General features: G+C 39.6%; 1 protein-coding gene across 1 annotated transcript in view; it reads right to left on the reverse strand.

The window, feature by feature from the left end:
- Positions 1-491: 491 nt before the first annotated feature.
- Positions 492-22,267, reverse strand: part of GPR78 (G protein-coupled receptor 78) — a 24,894-nt gene continuing 3,118 nt past the window's right edge. The window contains exons 2-3 of the mRNA XM_018554961.1: positions 17,768-17,881; positions 492-729 (exon numbers count right to left, since the gene is read on the reverse strand). Of these exons, the coding sequence (XP_018410463.1) occupies positions 492-729; positions 17,768-17,881 (352 nt within the window). The remainder of the gene's footprint in view (positions 730-17,767; positions 17,882-22,267) is intronic.

Genomic DNA, 22,267 nt, shown 5'->3' on the forward strand with positions numbered 1-22,267 from the left:
CCTGCCAGTAGCACACTTCATGTGCTAGAGTGACAATGCTCAGTCACTGTACTGCATCTATAGAGGAGTATCGTTATCACTGTAAGCTGGTCTCCTGATTTGTACTACAGGTACCCCACTTCTCATCTCTTTAACAAAAGGGAAGGTTTTCCATAGGCCACAATAGATTACTACAAAGGCTGAAAATTCTGTTTGAGCTTTCAGTTTAGGAAGTGACATAGACAATAGATTTCTGGCAGGCTCAACAAATTATTTATGTACTTGCAGAAAACATATGTTGCCTGAAAAAAAAAATTAATGCAGCCACCATTTCAAAGGACTGGTATTCTGCAATATATTACATTTTTTGTTCTTGTGTTTAGATATTTTAGGTCTTCTTTTTCGAGCAGACCTTATTTTGACATTATCCTAGCAAAAGAGTCACTTTAATGCCCTAAGTGCTGATACTTTGTCAAGAGCTGTGTAAGAGATGTCAAACTTGTGAAATCTTCTTAGTTTGTTCTGTGCAAGCAATATTCATTTTCAGTGTCCAAAGAGCTGTTGTAGCCAGATGAAGGATACAGTTCTCTCTTCAACATCCTGTTGACAATGTTGAGCAGGACCTTCTTGTACTGCTGACGGAGTAGGGAATAAACAAAAGGATCGGCTGCAGCTTTACTGTATGCAAGGCACTTGCTTGCCATACCCCAGTAGTTGTTTATTTTTACATATGGAAGAAGCTCTATCAACCTAGAAAGAACAAGAGAGCGGAAAATAAGAACGTCTGGTCAAAGACATGCACGACTTAGGCATAGTCAGCTCTGAGCCATATAGAATGAGCCCCTACTAACCATTCTTTCAATATTGAAATGCATCCAGCGTGTGAGTCATTTCATGCACGGTTCACATACTAATAAATGAGAGTGACTTATATTAGCATTCACTCTAAAGTACAGAGAATAACACAAGGTGACAGAACATTTAAAAATTCTTCGCTAACCTGTATTTAAGGGAAATTAGACCATACTAAGGAATGCATAAGTAATTTTTCTTTAAAAGTTACCTCTTACTATTAATTAACATTAAAAAAAATAACAGCATCAAAATGTATTCCTTAAACTGAACCTGCCTAATACCAAAGTACGAACAGTAGAACATGAAAAAGTATTGCGGGCCAGTACCTTTTGATATAATTCAACCATTTTCTATGGGGGCCCTTTTTTGGGCACAGTCTAGATAGTGTAGGAACTAATTTGTGCAGATAAGACCCAAGTTCTCTCCCACTCCATCCAAAATCCAATCACAAAGCCTCTGTTGGTCATTAAACTAGAAGTGAAGTCACAACATGCTCCAAGCTTGCTCCCATGATGGACAAATTAGTAAACTAAACATGAGATTGTAGTTCAATACGGGAGTGATCTTGGAGCGGTGGCTACTTTACAACACATGAAGGGATCATGGGGAACAAAAGTAGCCACCCTCCAGAAGGAAGGACAGTGTCAGCACCAATTCAGAGATGATTTGAGGATCTACAGCCGAGTGATACACAAATGAGATACATTTTTGTTAATAGTTAAGGTACTTGAATGCACTTTTAAGATTGAACTCCTGAGTTTAGTGTCACTTTAAAGAAGAGGCTTTGGGGGACCAGTCGCATAGTGTGGTAGAATCCTGAAGGGGAGAGAAATAAGGTAGGTAATACAGTTATTCCTCTATTCACAGACTTAAAATGGATTTAACCCCTGCAGTGCTGAGGGGGAATTTAGGAGGGGTTTACACTGCAAGTTTATTTTCTTTTTATAAAGGAGTTGTGTAATAAATTGTGTAAAGATTCACTTCAATTATACAATTATGTAAAATGTACTTATCTCAACTGCACGTGATTGGATAATTGAAGTGAATATTCACACAATTTATTGTGCAAAGGTGATAGATTCCTTTAGTAAGTCAGCCTCAGTATACAGGAAAACGTGTATTAGAGATGGGGTTTATTTTTTTAACCTATGCACATTTTTTCTTTTACCTACTGATTTACAGCTGTTCTTTTAGCCGTGTTTGTTCTTTGGCCATTAGTGAATTTGAGGCAGCGCCCGCAATTACACTGATGAAAAAGATTCTGTAAAACCCCCATCGCTTCATGCTGGATTTACAAGGCAAATTCTTCACATACAAGTCACTGCGATGAAATTCCATCATTTTAAACATGTTTTCTAGACAAACGGGCACAAACAACATTTAACATGCTAGTTAACTAATCAATATGCTAAATCCCTCATTAAAAACTCCCTGCAGACTCACGGTTCAGAATCAAAATAAATAGCTGTTGAATTATCTTTAGAAAAGAAAAAATCAGTGCTAATGTAAAAAATATGACAAACAAGGTAAAATATATGCATGACCTAGTTTAAAAAAAGGTTGGTGTGGCGATTGTAGTATTTGCTAAGAAAGACCTGCTGGAGAATAGTCGGCTTTTATCTAAGTGCTGGCTCCGTGTTTTGTGCAGATATATCTCCCTGTGATAGTGTACATACGGGAGCAGAGCTGACAGAAAATGGGGGCAGAGCTCACAGAATTAGGTCTTTGGTAGGGATGTCCCGATACCGATGCTAGCATCGGAATCCGGCCCGATACAGGGCATTTTGACAAGTACTTGTCAAAATGCCCCGATGCCTAGCGCCGAAGCTAGCTCTGTTTTTTTTCTTACTTACCTTGCCGAGCGTCGCGTCACTGCTGCTCCGGTGGGCGGAGCTCCAGGTGGGGTCCTAATTTAGGTGGCCGGAGACTGCCAGATGACCCCACTCGGAGCGCCGCCCACCGGAGCAGCAGTTCAGCGAGGTAAGCAAGAAAAAAAAAACCAGCAGCGGCGAGTCAGCGCTGTTCCAGTGGGAGGAGCTACAGGTGGGATTCTAATTTAGCTGGCCAGCACCTCTGAGCCAGCTAAAGATATAGAGTACACATGGATCATTTAACCCATTCATGTTAGCAGAGTATAATTGTAAATGTATTCTCTGCACTGTATGAGCAGTATATACTCTATATGTACTACATATAGAGTAGATATAGAGTACACATGGATCATTTAACCCATTCATGTTAGCAGTGCAGAATTGTATATCTATATGCTCTGTACACATACAGCACAAATGCCCCATACATTGCAACATTAGATTTACAATGATCCCCTGCTAGCATGAATGGGTTAAATGATCCATAGTACAACTATATGTCATGTACTATTATGTACTATGGATCATGATTTAACCTATTCATGTTAGCAGGGCAGAATTGTAATTCTATTACTGCAGTGTACGGGACATATGTACTGCGGATCATGATTTAACCCATTCATGTTAGCAGGGCAGAATTGTGAGCGCCTCCCACAAGCTGAGCACCGAGACGCAATGCAACAATCCTGCCCAGCGATGACTACAAGAGGCACCGCGTGAGGCAACAGGGATCGGAGTGAAACTGTGAGTGAGGGAAGCTGTGATGGGGCTGGCTGTAAATCTATTGCTACAGTGTACTGGACGTGTGTAATGTATATGTAGTACATATATACAGCACACACCTCCACTACACTCCAGCAATAGAGTTAGAATTCTCCGCTGCTAACATGAATAGGTTAAATCATGATCCATAGTACAGAACATGTAGTTGTGCTATGGTTCATTTAAAGTCACTATCCCTTTAAGAAAAAGTATCGGTAATTGGTATCGGCAAGTACATAAGGGGAAGTACTTGTACTTGTACTTGGGCCTGAAAAAGTGGCATCGGGACATCCCTAGTCTTTGGTAAAAAATTATATTTAAAATATTATTCAGTATACACAAGCAAGAACTTCAATCCATATAAGAACCACAAAATAATTGAATCTAATCTTTCCTTGTTTCCTTTCTTGGTTGCCACTACAGTAACTAGTTTAGAAACTGCAAATTGGGTTACCAAAGGTTTGAACTAAGGCTACTACTAGTTTTCATCAATACAATATGTATGTGCATAATGAGAGATAAGCAATTGCTGGATAGGCTTATGTGTATTTCCTCCAAATCCAGGACATAATGCTTTCTACACTCATCTTGTCCACGCCCCCCTCCTGTAGTGTTTTGCAGGTAGCTTTTAGTTGCTAGACCTGCTGGGTCCCTCCTACAGCTCTGCTCTGTGCACAGGATATTTACAGCACAGACATCATTTTTACAACTTTCTCTCTCAGGTTCTCTCTTCTGCTCAGTGGGCAGGTTTCAAGTAGCCAGCCTGCTATTGCCTATTGCAATTTGAAATTGCCAATAGCAGGCTGGCCATTGCACTGGCCCACTGAGCAGGAGAACAGACATGAGAGAGAAATGTGTGGGCTGGGTTTTTGCTCCTGCCTGCTTAGATTAACCTGTTGGCTGTGGAAGCTATCCGGCAAGTTATTGGGGCTGGGGGGGTGAAAAGATGGGGGTGATGCACTGCGTGGGGGGTGCTTGAGAGTTAGGTTTAACTCTCAAGCAACCAGAAACTACAGTTATCCAGCACCTACCGATACCTGTGGGTGCTGGGTAACTAGGAGTTTACTGTCGTGCAATCATAGTACATAGTACTCACATTCATCATATATCAAGCAGGTATAATAAAGGTATGAACATTCAGAAACATAGGTGACAAAATAGCAATAGCATGCATGTACAACCAAACTAAAATGTGAAAACCAATTAGGTTAGATTAAAGGTGTATGGGAGCATTAAGGGAAGACCAGAAGAAGGACATATCCCATACTCCAGCCACCTAACCAGAATCATAAATTAATTAACCAGTGTGCCCCATGTTGAAAAGGCTGTTAAGCAATTGAGTGCCATAATCCATACCTCCTCTGAAGGAGGAGCAGAAGATGTCCATTTCAGCACACGTACCCGGCGAGCAGCAAATAATGCTCTGGATACAGTGGCCAGGGTAGATGAATCCCACTTAGAGGGCTCTAGAACACCTAATATACACACAAGTGGAGTATTGGGGATTGCAGTAGCGAAGACTGAATTGATGGTAGACATAATTGCTTACCATTATTGAACCAATTTTGGACAAAGCCACAAAAAAATAATTAAAGAGCCTGGTTCAAGTCCACATTTGGTGCACCTTGGGAGAGCCCTAAAGCCAATTCTATAAAGAAAATCTGGAGTGTGGTAAGTTCTATGGATAATGTACAATTGAGTTCATCTTTAGGAAGGAGACAGGGACACTAAATGAACTGACCGCAAGGCCTCTTTCCATATGAAATCATCTAATTGCCCAATGTCCAGTTTCCAACCTCTCCTACACCTTAAGGGAGATTTCTGTAAAAGATTAGATGTCAAGTAACTATAAAAAGTAGAAATCACTCCTTTTGTGAAATATAGAAAAATGATTATCCCACAAGGCAGTACAAGTGGTAAATCCAGAATTGCCCAATAAGCACTTAATAGATGCCCGTATTTTGCCCATCTCTCTGATCGTAGGTAGGGAAGAGCAGGTTTTCATGTACAGGGGGTTTTCTGAGAAGGAAAGGGGATCCCTTCCCACCCAAGCAAAAAGTCTTACAGTGTGATACACCAGACCGTGGTTGTCCTTCTTTCCCCAACCCAAGAACTACTTGGGAACAGACAGAATTCTTAGATGTTTAGGGTACTGCAATGTTTCCCATTTCAGACACAAGGTTATGCCTCTCCAAATGAGATCTAAAATTGTTTTGGCCCTAAGAAAAAAAGTGTTGTGAAATCCACCAAGGGGAGTTATGATCATTTTTAGGAAACCCTACCCACCTCCCATAGCGGGATCTTGCTCCATACATGACATATGAGATATAAACTTCTGATGAATGGGAAACACATTGCAATCTTAGTAAGCAGCAGGTTGAGCCACAACTTGGACCCCCAGATACGTGAATGAGGTAACAACCAATATCTGGGTTTAAAAAAGTCATTTGGTTCACACAAAAGTGGATTGTTATAGAGGAATATATTTGAATGTACGTTTTGGTGCCCAAAGCCTTAAAATCTGCAGGAGCAGGAATTTAGCAGACAGGCTTCATTTCCAACTAAAAGTCTGAAACCTTTTAGAATATTGTATTTTTCTTCCAAATAGTACATTGGAACAATGCTACATATTTTATTTAATAATATTCATTTGTCCCTTCAATTTTCCTGACCTCCTGGGAAAATGTAATTTCAAGTTATAACAATTTTATTATACTTTTACTGCCAGAAAAGGCTGTTTTCAGAATGACCTACTTCTACAGAAACAGTTGACCTGAGCTGCCAGTCAAAATTACAGTGTCCATTGCAGTATAGGCCTTCTGTATACCCCCTTTTGATGATGGAGTATATGTTATTTCAGCTTGTAAGAAAGTCTATTTTGGTATTTTTGTTTTAGCTAGGTTCATGAGTAGAATTGTTAATAAGGATGAAGGATGGCTCCATTTATATATCTTTTCCTGACAAGTGAATGTTAACACCCTTTTGTACAAGGCCTGCCCCTTGAAAATATTGTTGTTGAATAATGTGGAATTGTTCAAGAAACTTTTGGACGATTTCTTAAGGGACCGTAATATACAGGGGTACGGGTACTCCTAGAATGAGATCCTAATAGGTTGGACTTGATGGACTAATATCTTTATTCAACCTCAAATACTATGTAACTATGTAACTATGTTGCTATAACAAATACCAGAATACATTTTTGGAGGCAACGTGCTGTCAGCTTTATATTCACAGCTACCTTTTAACTGGACAAAAAACAAGAAAAGAGATGGTTTATGTTTCTGAGTGAGTCTATTTACTGTTCTGAACATCCCCTTCACACACTTCCCCCTAAAGTTAATTTGCTGATGAAAGCTATAAAAATTGATAGGAAGAATGAACCAAATCTATGGACTGTGTGATAAAAGGTGTCTGCTGTTACAGCTAATCCACACTTCTTGCATATACTTTCCTACCATTTGTAACTCAGATCCTCTATTTGTCACTTGAATGCTTTGCCATACATTCTTAATGGTTTGACAAACCTGAAGCATTTTCTGGGGAATCAGTTCTCAACATGAAATGGGATACTTCTTCCAACAACCTGACAACTGTAGTCTACACAGGGGCTTTTAGGACATTAACGCTCAAGATGTCTGCTGTTGCAGTTCCAAGAAGGTTTTTAACGATAACAACCCACAATCTGCAATCCTGACTTCTCAGACAGTTCAATGTCCATCCAGGTTGTACCTGTTCTATAGTGCCATTTTTGGCAGTCTCTGTAGACCATGTTTCCTGCAAATGGGTACGGTAGTAACCTTTGGTCATCTGATACCCAGAATCCAGTATATAGCCCAGCTACTGGTCTTCCGTATATCACAGTATGGCACAAACTTGTCATTGGCTTTTTGTTCCCTGAATGATCCCTCATTGCTTCTTGTCAATACAAAGCTTTTTACCCAGAATATGTTTATCTGAGGCTGGATTCAGTAGAGTGGGTTTATGTGCATGATAAAATAACAGGTTTGTTTTAATAGCTCCCTCTTCAGCAACACATATTCACCTTCCCTTTACTCTCCTACTGCTCTGTTCAATCATTGCAAGTTTACACAGAGGTCCAATCTATAAGCACCAGCTCTGTCGTGCGATGGAGAATGAGTCACATGCTCCTTTAATTCCCTGGAGTACTGGGCATTTTCTTCACACCCAGCAGCTGAAAGGAGCAGCAGAGGATCAAAAGAAAAGTGAATATGTGTTCATATGTGGACACAGACAGCTGTTGTTGATTTACTAAAGGAGTACAGACTGTTCATTTTGAAAAGTAAATGGCAGTAACTAGGGGTGATCTTGTGTTCACCTAATCAGGTGTAAAGCAAAACAAAAAAAAACTAGATTTTTTGCTAGCTAAGATTGGTAGAATTAATTAAACACGACTGCGTCTTATTAACTGAGCTAAGGGGACATTCACTTAGCTAAGTAAACTCCCTATTCCATTAGTAAATAACTTTATTTCTAAACTCGGCGAACATTCAGTTTGCAAAGTGAACAATCTCTATTCCTTCAGAGTAAGCACGTCCAGATTAAATAATGTTTCTACAGGCATATAGTGATCATTATGGATCTAGGTGAACAGTAGCTTAGAATTGCAAATGTTTATTGGATTTCTAGGAAAGTATTATTATAAAATTACATTCAGAAGAATTTCCCAATTACAACCCAGAATGTATATTTAGCTAAAGCACACCTTGATTTCCATTTAAAGGCAGCTGCTCAGATACAAAGCTGGGGGTCGATAGACATGAATCTGCAAATCCCAATTAGTGTATATCACACACTCTGAATTCTTGTGAAGAAAGCACACATCATTGTCATTATAAAAGTTCTGTCTTTAGAATTTCCATGCAACTGTAAGCAGGCCTTACTAGTGCTTTAATTAAGATAGTATCCTGGGTTTAGCTCATCTGGTAGAAGTCCTTAAACTGAACTACACCCTGAGTTTAATTCCTCTATTTACCTAGAACTTACGTACTGCACATCACTTTACAGAGTAATTAGAATTTTTTTCATAAAGTATTTGGCCACAAAGTATACAAACTAAAGCTCCTGCCACACCTATCAAATCAAATACATACACCACATGGCCCATTTAAATCAGATGCTTACCAGTGTATTTTTGGGTGTGGTAGAAAACCTAAACTCCCAAGGGAGGTTCTTTACCTCATAAACAGCAGACGAATCTTAAATCTCAACATGGATAGTATGGATAGTACAACCCCATTTCCAAAAAAAGTTGTGTAAAGTGGAAAATCTTAATAAAAACAGAATGCAATCATTTGCATATTTTATTCACAATAGAAAAAAAGAAACCATTTCAAATGTTTAAACTAAGAAAAATTTTCATTTTAAGAAACAAATTAGGTCTTTTTGAAATTGATGGCAGCAACACTTCTCAAAAAAAGTTGTGACAGGGCCCTGTTTACCATGGTATAGCAACCCCTCTGCTTTTAACACCACTCTGTAAATGTCTAGCAACGGAGAAGACCAGTTGCTGGAGTTTTGGGAGAGGAATGTTGTCCCATTCTTGCCTGATGTAGGATTCTAATTGCTCAACAGTCCTGGGACATCTTTGTCGTATTTTTCATTTCAAGAGTAGCCAAATATTTTTAATTGGTGAAAGATCTAGACTGCAGGCAGGTCGGTTAAGCATCCGGACTCCTTCACTACAAAGCCATGCTGTTGTCAAAGACACAGTATGCAGTTTAGCATTGTCCTGCTGAAATATGCAAGGCCTTCCTTGAAAAAGACGTTGTCTGGATGGGAGCATAGGCTGCTCTAAAACCTGGATATATCTTTCAGCATTGATGATGCAGTTCCAGATGTGCAAGCTGCCCATTCCATACGCACTAATGCATCTCCATACCATCAGAGATGCTTTTGAAGTGAGCGCTGATAACAAGCCGGAAGGCCCCTCTCCTGTTTAGTTCAGAGAACGAGGTGCCCATAGTTTCCATAAAGAATGTAACATTTTAATTTGTCTGACCACAGAACAATTTTCCACTTTGCAACAGACCATTTTAAATGCGATTGGGCCCAGAGAAGACAGCGGTGTTTCTGGATCATGTTCAGATATGGCTTCTTCCTTGCATGATAGAGTTTTAACTCGCACTTCTGAATGGCACGGTGATCTTTGTCCACAGGCAGTGATTTTTCTGAATATTCCTGAGCCCATGCAGTGATGTCCATCGCACAATCATGACTGTTTTTAATGCAGCGCCGTCTGAGGACCCGAAGATCATGGGCATCCCATACTGCATTTTACCTTGTCCCTTGCGCCCAAAGACTGCTTCAGATTCTTAGAATCTTTTGATGATATTATGTAGATACTGATATATTTAAAGTCTTTGTAATTTTATATTGGAGAACATTATTTTAAAATCGACAACTTTTAGACGTAGCTTTTCACAGATTGGTGAATCTCTGTCAACCTTTATTTCTGAGACATTCTGACTCTCTAAGATGCTTTTTTTTATACCCATGTTACTGACCTGTTGCCAATTAACCTAATTGGTTGCAAAATGTTCTTCCAGCTCTTCCTTGTTAGTACCACTTACTTTGCCAAGTTTTTGTTGCCCTGTCCCAACTTTTATGAGACGTGTTGCTGCCATCAATTTCAAAATGACCTTATTTGTTTTTTTAAAATGGTCCATTTTCTCATTTTAAACATTTCATATGTTTTCTATATTCTTTTGTGAATAACATATGGGTTTATGGGATTTGCAAATCATTGCTTTCTGTTTTTATGTAGATTTTATAAAGCGTCCCAACTTTTTTGGAATTGAGGTTGTACACAGGAATAAAAATACAACTCTAGTGTTGCAAGACAATAGTGCTCACTGCTGATTTTCAATGGTAAATCTTGGATGAGTCTCCTTTTGGCTTAGCTCTTGCAATCTGCCTTGGCCCACAATGTCCTGAATAACCGAATCTGGATCATGAGCCTCTCCTTTAAATGGTAAAAAGCTACACAATCTGAAGCCATAGTAAAACACTGTTGCTTATGTCATAGAGACATGGGCATTGAGCAGATGCCATCATCACTATAGTGCAATGATGTCATCATGGATCAGCAAAGGTGTATTTACCTATGGACATTAGTAGGGTTGCAAATGACAATGCAAAAATAAAAAATATATACACTTGGATAGACACTTGGACTACGGCTATTGGCCAGATAATGTGGGCCTCTTCAAATCTAAAAAATATGGACTGTATATCTTCACTAATTGTATTCCCCTGAGGTAAGATAAGCTGAACACTTTGTGGATTAGCAGAAGCACACGATTCACACCCACTTCTCTGAATTACACACACATAAACTGATTAGCATTTACAAACACACAAAAGCAAATTTCAGGTCAACTCACGCGCTGTGGATTTTAATCAGCAAATCTGCTATGGTAGAGGATTTAAGAAACAACAAATCTGTAGCACTGCAAGAGCTTGCCAAGAAAAACAGGCTTGCCAGTTTTAGCTTAGAATGTTGTAGAGCTACATGTAGCTGTAGTCTCTGTGGCATCAAAAAAATTCAAACTGGACGTAAAATCTAACAATAAAATCTCATTCATCTTTTCATAATCTATTAATAGTTTAAGAGGAAAATATTTGCATCAAAATTCTTATCTGCAAGGAAATGCGGTTTAGTACATTTTGTAAATATCAATTTTGTAAATATAATTACCTACCTGAGATAAAGGCCAAAGTATCTTCTTGTGCTCAGCCTGACCAGTAAAATTTGGGAATTACACAAAATGTATTTCCGCAATTGTTTTTTTTTTTTTCAGCATGTAGTTTTTATTAACATATGAAAGTAGAACAAACATAGTCTCGAGATAACACTCGACAGCAAGTATACAAAAATGGACTAGTTTCAAACAATATACAAGCAATACTGGTAATGTTAGGCAGGTAACTAATCCTGATGGAGGCCATGTTTGCATATAATATTACAATTGACACTCAAATCAGAACAGAAGATAATCAAGTTGGGAGGGGGTGAGTAGGAGAATATCTAGGCAAGGATTGAAGGGATGTTAACATGGGAGTAGGCAGTAGGAAATCGGGGGTCGCTGAATGAATTAGAGGGGTCCGCAATTGTTGTACCTATTTTACAGTAGGTATGGGGATTTCATTATTCACAAGCAAAATGCACAACATTTTTGCACTAAAAATGCTTGGGTGCAACTCTACCTACCCATCAAATCATCTTTTCATAATAACTTAATCCTTTAGAGAAAATGTCCACATAAAAAAAAATATTTAAAGTGAATTGCAGAAATGTATTAAACCTTGTTGCTTGTTGATCATGTTACTACAAGTCGACATGCCCATGCTAGTGATGTTTACTTTAAAGTCTATCTAAAGTAAAAAAAAAAAAATCAACTTTACTTTTAGATAATAGTGACTAGTGAGGGCTCCCCAAATTTTCAAAACAAATGACCAATTCACTGTGCTTCCTTATGCAAAAATAACCCCCCAGCATTGGTGTCAGTGGATGCAGTAATAACCTCAGGCATTGGTGTCAGTGGATGCAATAATAACCCCCAGCATTGGTGTCAGTGAATGCAATAATAACCCCCGACATTGGTGTCAGTAAATGCAGTAATCATCCTCAACATTGGTGTAAGTGGCCGCAGTTATATACCCCAGCACTAGTGCCAATGGATGCAATAATAACCCCCAGCAATAACCCCCATTGTCACATGGTCATCTGGGGACTGTATCACATGGTCATAAAGAGATATGAATCATTTAGCACTGATTTAAAGCTAATTTTTATTTTTTGCACTTTCACATGTCAGCAAATGAAGAGTTGATTCTGCATTATTTTACATTGCCCGAATAGAATATCAGCCAGCCATTTCCTCATATATTTGAGTCACGATGACCCCACCTCAATAACTCCAGAGGCAGAGACCGATGGCTGCCCTCAACTTCTTCCCACTAGAAAAAAATAGTACAGCTTACAAATCTTCCCCCTGCCAATTAGAAGATATCTTTTCTAAGATTGGCGGCTTGAGCTCTCTTCCACTGGCTGGCCCTCCTGCTTGCACCGATGGCTTTCTCAGCCATTGAGCACCCACCCTCCAGAATGGTGGGCATCTCCACATACAGCTTAGGGCATTGCTGGGTAGCAGGTGCTGTTAAGGTTGATGCTGTGATTGAAGGAAATAGGCCAAGACACATCATCTGTGGGACAGAGGGCCAAGGTGTAGAACTACCCTGGCAAGTATGGGACATTTGGCATTTTTAAGAGAGATTATGTTATACTGAAGTTTACAGAGCAGGGTGGAGTCAAAACAGGTACAACACATGAGATGGACATGAAGTCTCTGCACAGTAAACAGTTAGGAGATGCACACTCCTCTGCCTCTCTTTAACCTCACAATAGCAGAAAGTTCTCTTCGGACTCTCACCTCTTTCCATGCTGAGAAAATGCTATTTTTAGGATTTTATGTTTCAGTCTATTTCTCCTTGCACTATTTCTTTATTTAAACAAGTAAACAACTTGTTATAGAGATTGGACACTCAAAGTGTAATGTGCCTTCTAACTGCTTACCCATTCCAACAACTACCAGATCCCTGAAAACTATCTTTTTACAGACTACGCTGCCATACACCCTGCAGGTCATCCATACCTCTCTCAAGCAGACTCTTAAAGCCTTCCACTTTCTCCAGCAGGTTTGTCAAGTTCCAAAGTTTTCCCTCCTAAGCCTTCGGGTTGAAAGCTGCCAGCAGCTCCCAAGCAGCATCAGTGCAGTCTGGTCGACATTCCTCCAGCATGGTGGACATATCCATACGTAGCATACAGAGTTGCTGGCTAGACTGCACTGTTGAGGTAGAAGCTGTAATCGTAGAGCATGGCCTGGGACAACACAGAGTGCAAAGATGCGGAACTCTCCTGGCAAATCTTAGATCGTTAACATCTATGCATATGCGCACTGCTAAACTAGATAGATTTGGACATAAGCTTATCTTCTGGATCAAACTGTCACAATATGACTGCCTATATGAATAGAAAATACTGGGGTTTTTAAGGACATGGTTGGTGTTAGGTCTTCAAGGAATCAATTTGTAGTAATATGGTCTTCAAAGCAAACAGCAATGACAGGGCCCCAAATTCACACAAACAGCACCATGTTACTAAACTGTTATATATGGGAAAATATGGCAATACTCAGGCAACACACGAGCAATTTTGGCAACATAATGGCTGAACAAATGAAATTGTGTGAATACACAACAAAATATGCTGACAATATGTGGTTAACAAATGGGCAATCCTGACAACATGGTGGTAATAATACCACTACATTGGCAAGAGAGAGGTAGTCATGGCAATATATGTGAAATAAACAAGTAGTCATGGGCATATATGGGCAACAAATTGAAAACTTTGACAATATAGTACACAGGCAACAAGAGAGAATAATAAAAGCAATACAATGGAGGGACAATTACTAGAGCCCAGCCTGAAGACTGATTGGTTTTGACAGATGTGGCACAGTATACAATGTACAACTTAAGAGCAAAATCCTTTCTTTTGTACCATCTTTTGTTTGGTATCATCTTATTTAAAGCATCCCTTTCTTTATTATCACATCTCTTAAATGTACTTAAAGAAACATAAACCCAACTGTCCTTTTTCTTGTGTGGTGGTCTGTACAGTTGAAACATAGCTCTACACAGGCTGTGTGGTCTCCAAGAGCACATTCTACCATGAGTTTTCTTACTTAAATTAAATACATGACACAAGGGGTAAAACTTGTACAACAGAGAATTACCATTGAGCAGTGCATAGGGCAGCATGGTGCATACATTTGTCCCTGTGCATGTATCTTTTATTATCATTATAAGTATCCAGGAACCCCTAAGACCTGGACATTCTGAAATGAAAATGTCAAATTGTGCAAAGAAACATGCAGCGTGGCCCACCCCCTCCTGCCTGCTACAACTCTCTACTGCTTCTTCAAAGTGATTAGCGGCCTCCTCAATAAAGAGCTGTGGAAGGGAGGAAGGGGACAGGACAGCCTTTGGCTTTCCCTGCAGAATTTAAGATTTATATATCAGATTGCCATGTTTCTGGGGGTTCAGAACTCTTACCAAGAAAACGAAACAGAACACACTGCTGACTCAGGGTACTGTCATTTTGATTACACGGAGGTGAGGAAAAGATTGCTTTAAAAAGACCCTGTTATGTTGCCCATTATGGGCAAATGACAGGATCTCTTTATTGTCCACTATTGATTTACTTATGCTTACAATTACATCACTCCTCTACTGCTCCTTCTTCAGTTGTTGCTGCTGCAAATTGCCCCATGTAAGCTTCATGTCAGATGGTGCTGAAGCTTACATGAAGGTGATAAAATCACCCCCTCTATAATGTGAAATTGCACTGCATCATGGAAGGTGCTCACATGCTCCTCCATAGCCCTCTGATTCCAGATATTTTGCTGATGAAGGGAGGAGTAATGAGAAAGTGCAGTTATCTAAACCCAAAAGCAACATTTAACTATATTGCAGCTTAGCAATCTATAAATGTGGTGGCTGCACTAGTTTTCTTTTAGGTTTTTTTAGGAGCAATGAAACCAACCATTTAACATTGACAGGGGTGCTTACAATGGTCAGTTTTTATTCGTTTATGTAAAAACTTTAACCCAAAGGGAAACAAATGGTTGTTGTAACTGTTTGAAAAGTGTTAGCTGGAGCTCAGCTTTAATTTGTTAGTCAAGTCCATCTACACTGTGCGCACAATTATTAGGCAAGTGAGTATTTTGACCAAATCACCATTTTTATGCATATTGTCCTAGCTCCAAGCTGTATAAACTTGAAGGCTTATTGGAGTTAAGCATATCAGGTGATGTGTATTTGTGTAATGAGGGAGGGTGTGGCCTTATGAGATCAAAACCCTATATCAAGGTGTCCATAATAATTAGGCAGCTTCTTTCCCTCAGGCAAAATGGGCCAAAAAAAGAGTTTTACCTGTCTCTGAAAAGTCAAAAATTGTAAAAAGTATTTCAGAGGGATGCAGCACTCTTGAAATTACTAAGATATTGGGGTGTGATTACAGAACCATGAAACATTTTGTTGCAAATAGTCAACAGGGTCGCAAGAAACATGTTGAAAAAAAAAGATGCAAATTAACTGCCAAAGATTTGAGAAGAATCAAACGTGAAGCTCCCAGGAACCCATTATCCTCCAGTGCTGTCATATTCCAGAACTGCAACCTACCTGGAGTGTCCAGAAGTACAAGGCATTCAGTGCTCAGAGACATGGCCAAGGTAAGGAAGGCTGAAACCCGACCACCACTGAACAAGACACAAGTTGAAACGTCAACACTGGGCCTTGAAATATCTGAAGACCGATTTTTCAAAGGTTTTATGGACTGATGAGATGGGAGTGACTCTTGACGGACCAGATGGATGGGCCCGTGGCTGGATCAGTAACGGGCACATAGCTCCACATCGACTCAGACGCCAGCAAGGTGGAGGTGGGGTACTGGTATTTGCTGGTATTATTAAAGATGAGCTAGTTAAGCCTTTTCTGGTTGAAGATGGATTCAAAATCAACTCCCAGTTTTTAGAAGACACTTTCTTCAACCAGTGGTACAGGAAAAAGTCTGCATCTTTCAAGAAGACCATGATATGTATGCAGAACAATGCTCCATCCTATGCCTCAAAGTACTCCACTACGTGCCTAGCCAGTAAAGGCCTTAAAGGAGAAAGAATAATGGCATGGACCGCTTCCTCACCTGACTTAAACCCTATTGAGACCTTGTGGGCCCTTCTTAAACGGGAGATTTACAGTGAAGGAAAACAGTGCACCTCTCTGAACAGTGTCTTGGAGGCTGTAGTTGCTGCTGCACAAAAAGTTGATTGCCAACAGATGAAGAAACTGAGAGACTCCTTGGATGGAAGGCTGATGACTGTTATTGAAAAGAAGGGGGCTATATTGGTCACTGATTTTGTTTTTGAAAATGTCATAAATGTTTATTTGTACATTTTGAGTTGTTTATTATTGTCACTTTAACACATGAAAATAAACAAGTGAGATGGGAAAATTGTCATTTCCTATTTAGTTGCATAATAATTGTGCACACTAATAGCTGCCCAATAATTGTGCACACATAGATGTTCTCCTAAGACAGCCAAAACCTCACTTTTACGTTCTTAAATATTCAGGTTTGAGGTCTATTAATATTTTGGATTGACCGAGAGCACTGTAGCTGTTTAATAATGAAATTAGTCCTCAAAAATACAACTTGCCTAATAATTGTACACACAGTGTGAATCTTCTAGTGCGTCTAACACTTCTCTCCCCTCAGGGTGACAATTATGCTGTCCAAGGGTAACACTGTTGCTCCTGTGGTTCCCCCCATTTAGACAGGAAGTGTGGTACTGGCTGAATATCGATGTAAAATTAAAGGAAAAAAAGTCTAAAAAAAGAAAACTAATGCAGCATCACATTTAGGATTGGGAAGGTGCAATATAAAAAGAAATTCTGGTGAGCTGAATTGGAGATTTTTTTCCAAATCAGCTATTTTGGCCTTGATTGTTCACTTGTCCTGCCTTCTCCAAACTCTTCACTCTTTTTTGAATAACCCTGATAGTGAAACAAACTACTTTTTCTTCAGAACAGAAAAAGATAGGAATCTGCCACAAAGTTCAGTAATACCCTTGCAATGTACAATGATTACCCAGAGGGCATTGATTCAGGGAACTGACTTCATTTAATAGGACATTTTTCATGAATAGTATGAAAGTTTATTGATAAATTTGACTTGTACCCTGGAATTGTGCTTTGACCTATTACTGTTTATATGCTATGATTTTGCGTTTTTGCTTGACTGCAGTTTCTTTTACCCTCTCCTCCAGTAATGATCTCTACAAAGGGTTTCCAATAATACTGATCACTGCATGAACTCATGTACACTGCTTGGTCTTTGACACCTGTGTCAAATCTATTGTCTGGGCCATGAAACAGCTCTCTCAAGAGATATTCTTAGATGTTTGCAGATCTCACACATTAGAAGAACTGGATGTCATTGTGCAATGTTTTCAGGATGTTCTGACACTGGGTCCTCCTAACCTGAACTTTTCTTTTAATAAAATAAAATTGTTCCTAATCCTTTATTTAATTTTAGCAGCACACAATTGTCTCCCGAACTCACAGACAGCAATAACAGATTATAGTCATTGACTTTAAATTGGCCGTGCATTTTGTTGTTTACTAACACAATAAAAAAAATACATTATACTGACCTCGTGATAACATATGGAGCGAAGCACACCACAAACGAGCCTATAAAAATACTGATTTTCTTTGTCGCCCGTTGCCGTCTTCTCTTTTGCTCACTCAAACATCTCTGCTTCACACTGCAAGGCAGATACTATGTGTGATTACACAGCAATGGATACAAGACCAGAAAGGGGATTTGAATGTCAAATATAATGTTGTACTTTAGCAATACCCTTGAGCCAGAAGGACTACAACTCAGCAAGCTATGAATGAATATCCATTAAGAATGGTGGCTCCAAGAATTTCAAATCTCAAAACAAACATTTCAATCCTAGGTGACTGGTGAGATGAACCACCCATTGGTTCTTTTATATTTTCAGGACTCCAACAGCAAGCTCACTATAATGGAATTCCTTCTTTTGTGCCCCCAAACTCCCTGTAAAGTCTCACTCTTCTTTCTGGTTTAGTTCTTTTATAACATATTATTGAGAATGCAGCAGACGTGTTTCCTTGAAAGGTTAATGCCCATGATACAGAGACAGGCTGGGGACTCCCTAGGAAATACAGAATGCTGGAGGATATTTCAATCCACACGTGTCAACACAAAGCTGTAGAAACAAATTTTCAGCAAATGTTAGCAGTCCATTTTTTCTGCTAAATCTGGTGCTGTAAATCAAGGACGACTGATCTACAGTAATGTATCTCTGTAAATATTATGTATTATATGTTTTGTTTCTTTATCCTATTATAAGCTTCCTGTGCCGGGGGAATGGTATAATCTTCATTGCAATAATTGAGATTATGTCTACTATATGCAGCTGTGTGTAAATATAGAAAGCTGTTGATGAGCATTTATGGGGCACTCCAAGAACCTAATGTGTACATAAAGTTGCATTCTGTGCACAAAGCTGTCTTTCCATCGATCTGTTCACCCCATAGGTCATTGATCCATATGTGCCCTAAGGGGAGTGGCATAATGTTTATTGCCATAGGGCAGACACAATTATGTCTATTGTATTCAGTTGTGTGTACATACAGAAAACTATTAATGAGCATTTATGGGGCACTCCATGAATCTAATATGTACGTAACCTTCCATTCTGTAGACACAGCGGTCTTTACATTTATCTGTGCATTCCTTAGATCATCAATCCATATGTGCCCTAGGGGAGTGGTATAATCTTTATTGCCATAGGGCAGACACAATTTGTTATAGGGCAGACACAACTGAATCTAGTGTATTCAGTTGTGTGTACATATAGAAAACTGTTAATGAGCAATTATGGGGCACTTTAGAAACCTAAGGTGTACATAAAGTTCCATTCTGTAGACAAAGCTGTCTTTCCATCTATCTATATATACCAAGACATATACTGTTCTATTCATGTAACTGGCTCGCTACATCTCCCAGATAGTGTTTTTTTTCTATAATTATTTATTCTTATGTTACAGCAGTTGGACATTTTTTTTGAAAAATATCCCTTTCCCTAAGCACCCTCACTTTTTAAAAGATACTTTCACCTTTAAAAAAAAAGCAGCCACTTACCTAATCTAAGCTAAACACCTCCACCCAGGGGCCTACTTATCTCTTCCTACCAGCCATGGCCTTCTCTGATATTTAAACCTTTAGTCCCTGTTCACACCCTCATGCTCTGTGAACGTATGGCAAACTCGGAAAAAAATGTGCACTAACGTAGTGGTTAGCGCTTCTGCCTTGTATCACTGGGGGTCCCTGGTTTGAATTACGGCCAGGTCAATATCTGCAAGGAATTTTCCTGTTCTCCCTGTGCTTGCATGGGTTTCCTTGGAGTACTCTGGTTTCCTCCCACACTCCAAAGACATGCGGTTAATTGGCTCCTGTCTAAATTGGCCCTTGTATGTATGCATGTGAGATAGGGAACTTACATTGGAAAATTCTTGAGGGCAGGGACTGATGTGAATGTGCACTGTGTAAAGTTGTTGTAAAATTGTCAGCGCTACATAAAAATAAATAATAAATAAATAAATGTGCAACACATTTGCGGTGCCATTACTAATTAATTGCACTTCAAACACGGCTGGGAACATGGGGGGAAAACCGTGCATTTTTCCAACCACACACAAACATGCAGGGGAAAAAAAATGTGGAATGTGCGAAGCAGATTTTGTTACATGAGCTACTTTTCCCATGTTTGGTCTGCATTGTAACCAAAGGAGATGTGCACTAAATGTGGGAAACAAATGCCTGCGAACATGCAGGAATGTGTGTCACCATGACACGTGTTTCCGCTATGCGATAGTGTAAACAGGGACTAAGTGCTGTGCTTGCACCCCTGCATAGTAACTCCCCATAGCCTCTCCTAGTGTCTACTGCACATGCATGGGCAGCTCCCACCATCAGAAGAGCTAAGTAAGCACCTGGGTGGGTGAGGCTGGGGAGCTCTGGCTTAGATTAGATTAGGGTGCTAAGGAGGGAAGGGACTTTCTTTTTTTTACTCTCAAACTCCCATACAGGGCAAAGTTATAGTGTCTTTGTAACAGGCCCCCCACCCTCACCTGACCAGAGCTCCCTTGTTCCTCCTGTCCCCAAGGTGGTGTCGGCTGATGTCAGAGCTAAGGGGAGCAGTGAAGTCACTCCCCTAGTCAGCGACTGGCTGCTAAGCCCCATCAATGTCACATGGGAGAAACATTCATGTTTCCCTATACCCTTATATATATAAATATGTGTGTGTGTGTATATATATATATATTATCATTATTATTTCTTTTATATTCTGACGGTGGCCACTGTAAAAAAAAAAAAACCAAAAACAGAAAGGGCACCTCCCTGAAATGAGACAGGAACCTCCCTGAAATAAGGTTTTGCAGATTGGGATGTCTGGGTATGTGTTCGCTCACCTCCCGGTCTACTGAGCAGACCTGTGACAGTCTCATTGTCACAGGTCGGCTAGAACTATGAGGTGAGTGGAAATCACTCATCTCATAGTTCTCCTTTAATCTTCCAGTGAGAATCATGCTGGAAAAGGAAATATAGTAGCATAATATAGAACAAGGCTGAGGTAGTATTAAATATACAATTAATAATTTTAATGAATAAATAACTGAGTGAAATTGGGTTGTATATCTGCCTACATATCTGCTTTAAGGTCTGTCTCAATAAATACAAAACATACACAGGTAAATCTGTAATGGAAGAAATCCTTGTACTTCATATACCTGACCTGAAACAGGTTATTATCCCTCAATGATTTCAGCTTTAAAATGTAGCAGTAATAGTATCAACTGGCCAAGCAACAGATCATTGCAACAGAACTGCCCAGCATAACTTGTACTTCACCTGACCTGGAACAGGTTATTATCTCTCAATGATTTCTGCTTTAAAATGTAGCAGTAATAGTATTAAATGGCTAAGCAACAGATCACTGCAACATAACTTCCCAGCATAACTTGTACTTAACTTACCCCTCCTTGTAGCAACACATTTCACATGTGTTCAGGCATTTGCTGATGAAATCTGTTAATGTGCCACAACTTTCAAGCAAACCTGTGAATGCCCATGGAGACGAAAGCAACAAGTTTGGCTTAATGCTGGACATAGTTTCTTTCTTTCCCCTGGCACACTGTTCAGCTATCAGAAGCAAGAAAGAAAAGACCTATTAAAAGGATCAATTTGCTACTAATAAGTTATTTTTTAAATGTTATTCTCCCCACTTCTGGCAATCCCCACCAGTCTGCCACTTCCACACTCGACAATCAATAGAGATCTTTACTGTGGGGTCACTGGGAGGAGCCACACAGTCTCTCTTTATCAAGTATCCTTGTGCATGCACAGTAGATTCCATATCTATTCTTATGTGAAACGGGTCAGTTGCTATCTCAACTGTTGATAACCTTACCAAAGGGATAAATGGGAAATCAACTGCACAGCCTGGCCAGAGTAGTTTATGAAGAGAGGCTGTGTAGCTCCAAGGGGTCTCACGGTGAAGATCTCCATGAATCAAGGATAAGTAAGTGGCAGCAAGGGAAAGGGAGTTTGCTAGGGAGTGGATAGGGGGGAAACATTTTAAGGATAACCATTCTAAAAGTACTATTATCTTCTATGTTCTGAGTTACCTTTGTTAGAGGTTACAAAGGATTGAGTACTGTATCCCCGCCCCCTGTTTTCCCAGCACTAGGCCACGCACCACCGATGTCACATAAGAGGTATGGGAGTCAGTCACATGCTCCTTCATACCCAGTACCACATATTTTCACTGCTACTGGCCACTAAACAAAGTAGCAGAGAAGCAAAGTAAGGATGAGTTTGTGCTAATGGGATGGGATTATTAAAGTTAACCTGTTGCTTCACAATGCATTGGCAAAGCACTGGTTTTCTATAGAACACAATGTTTTCCAAAACACTATTATTTTTGTTCAATGACCTCAGTCTAATGCTTACTATAAACATCAGCAGAAAAGAAAGCCTGGTGTTGGTAATTTATGATTCATTGAATGGTACTACTAATAATGGGGGGGGGGGGGGCCCAACGAAATAGAGGGTTCTT

Source organism: Nanorana parkeri, unplaced genomic scaffold (assembly GCF_000935625.1).
Source record: "Nanorana parkeri isolate BGI_ZX_2015 unplaced genomic scaffold, ASM93562v1 scaffold180, whole genome shotgun sequence".
In the NCBI taxonomy this organism is placed as follows: domain Eukaryota; kingdom Metazoa; phylum Chordata; class Amphibia; order Anura; family Dicroglossidae; genus Nanorana; species Nanorana parkeri.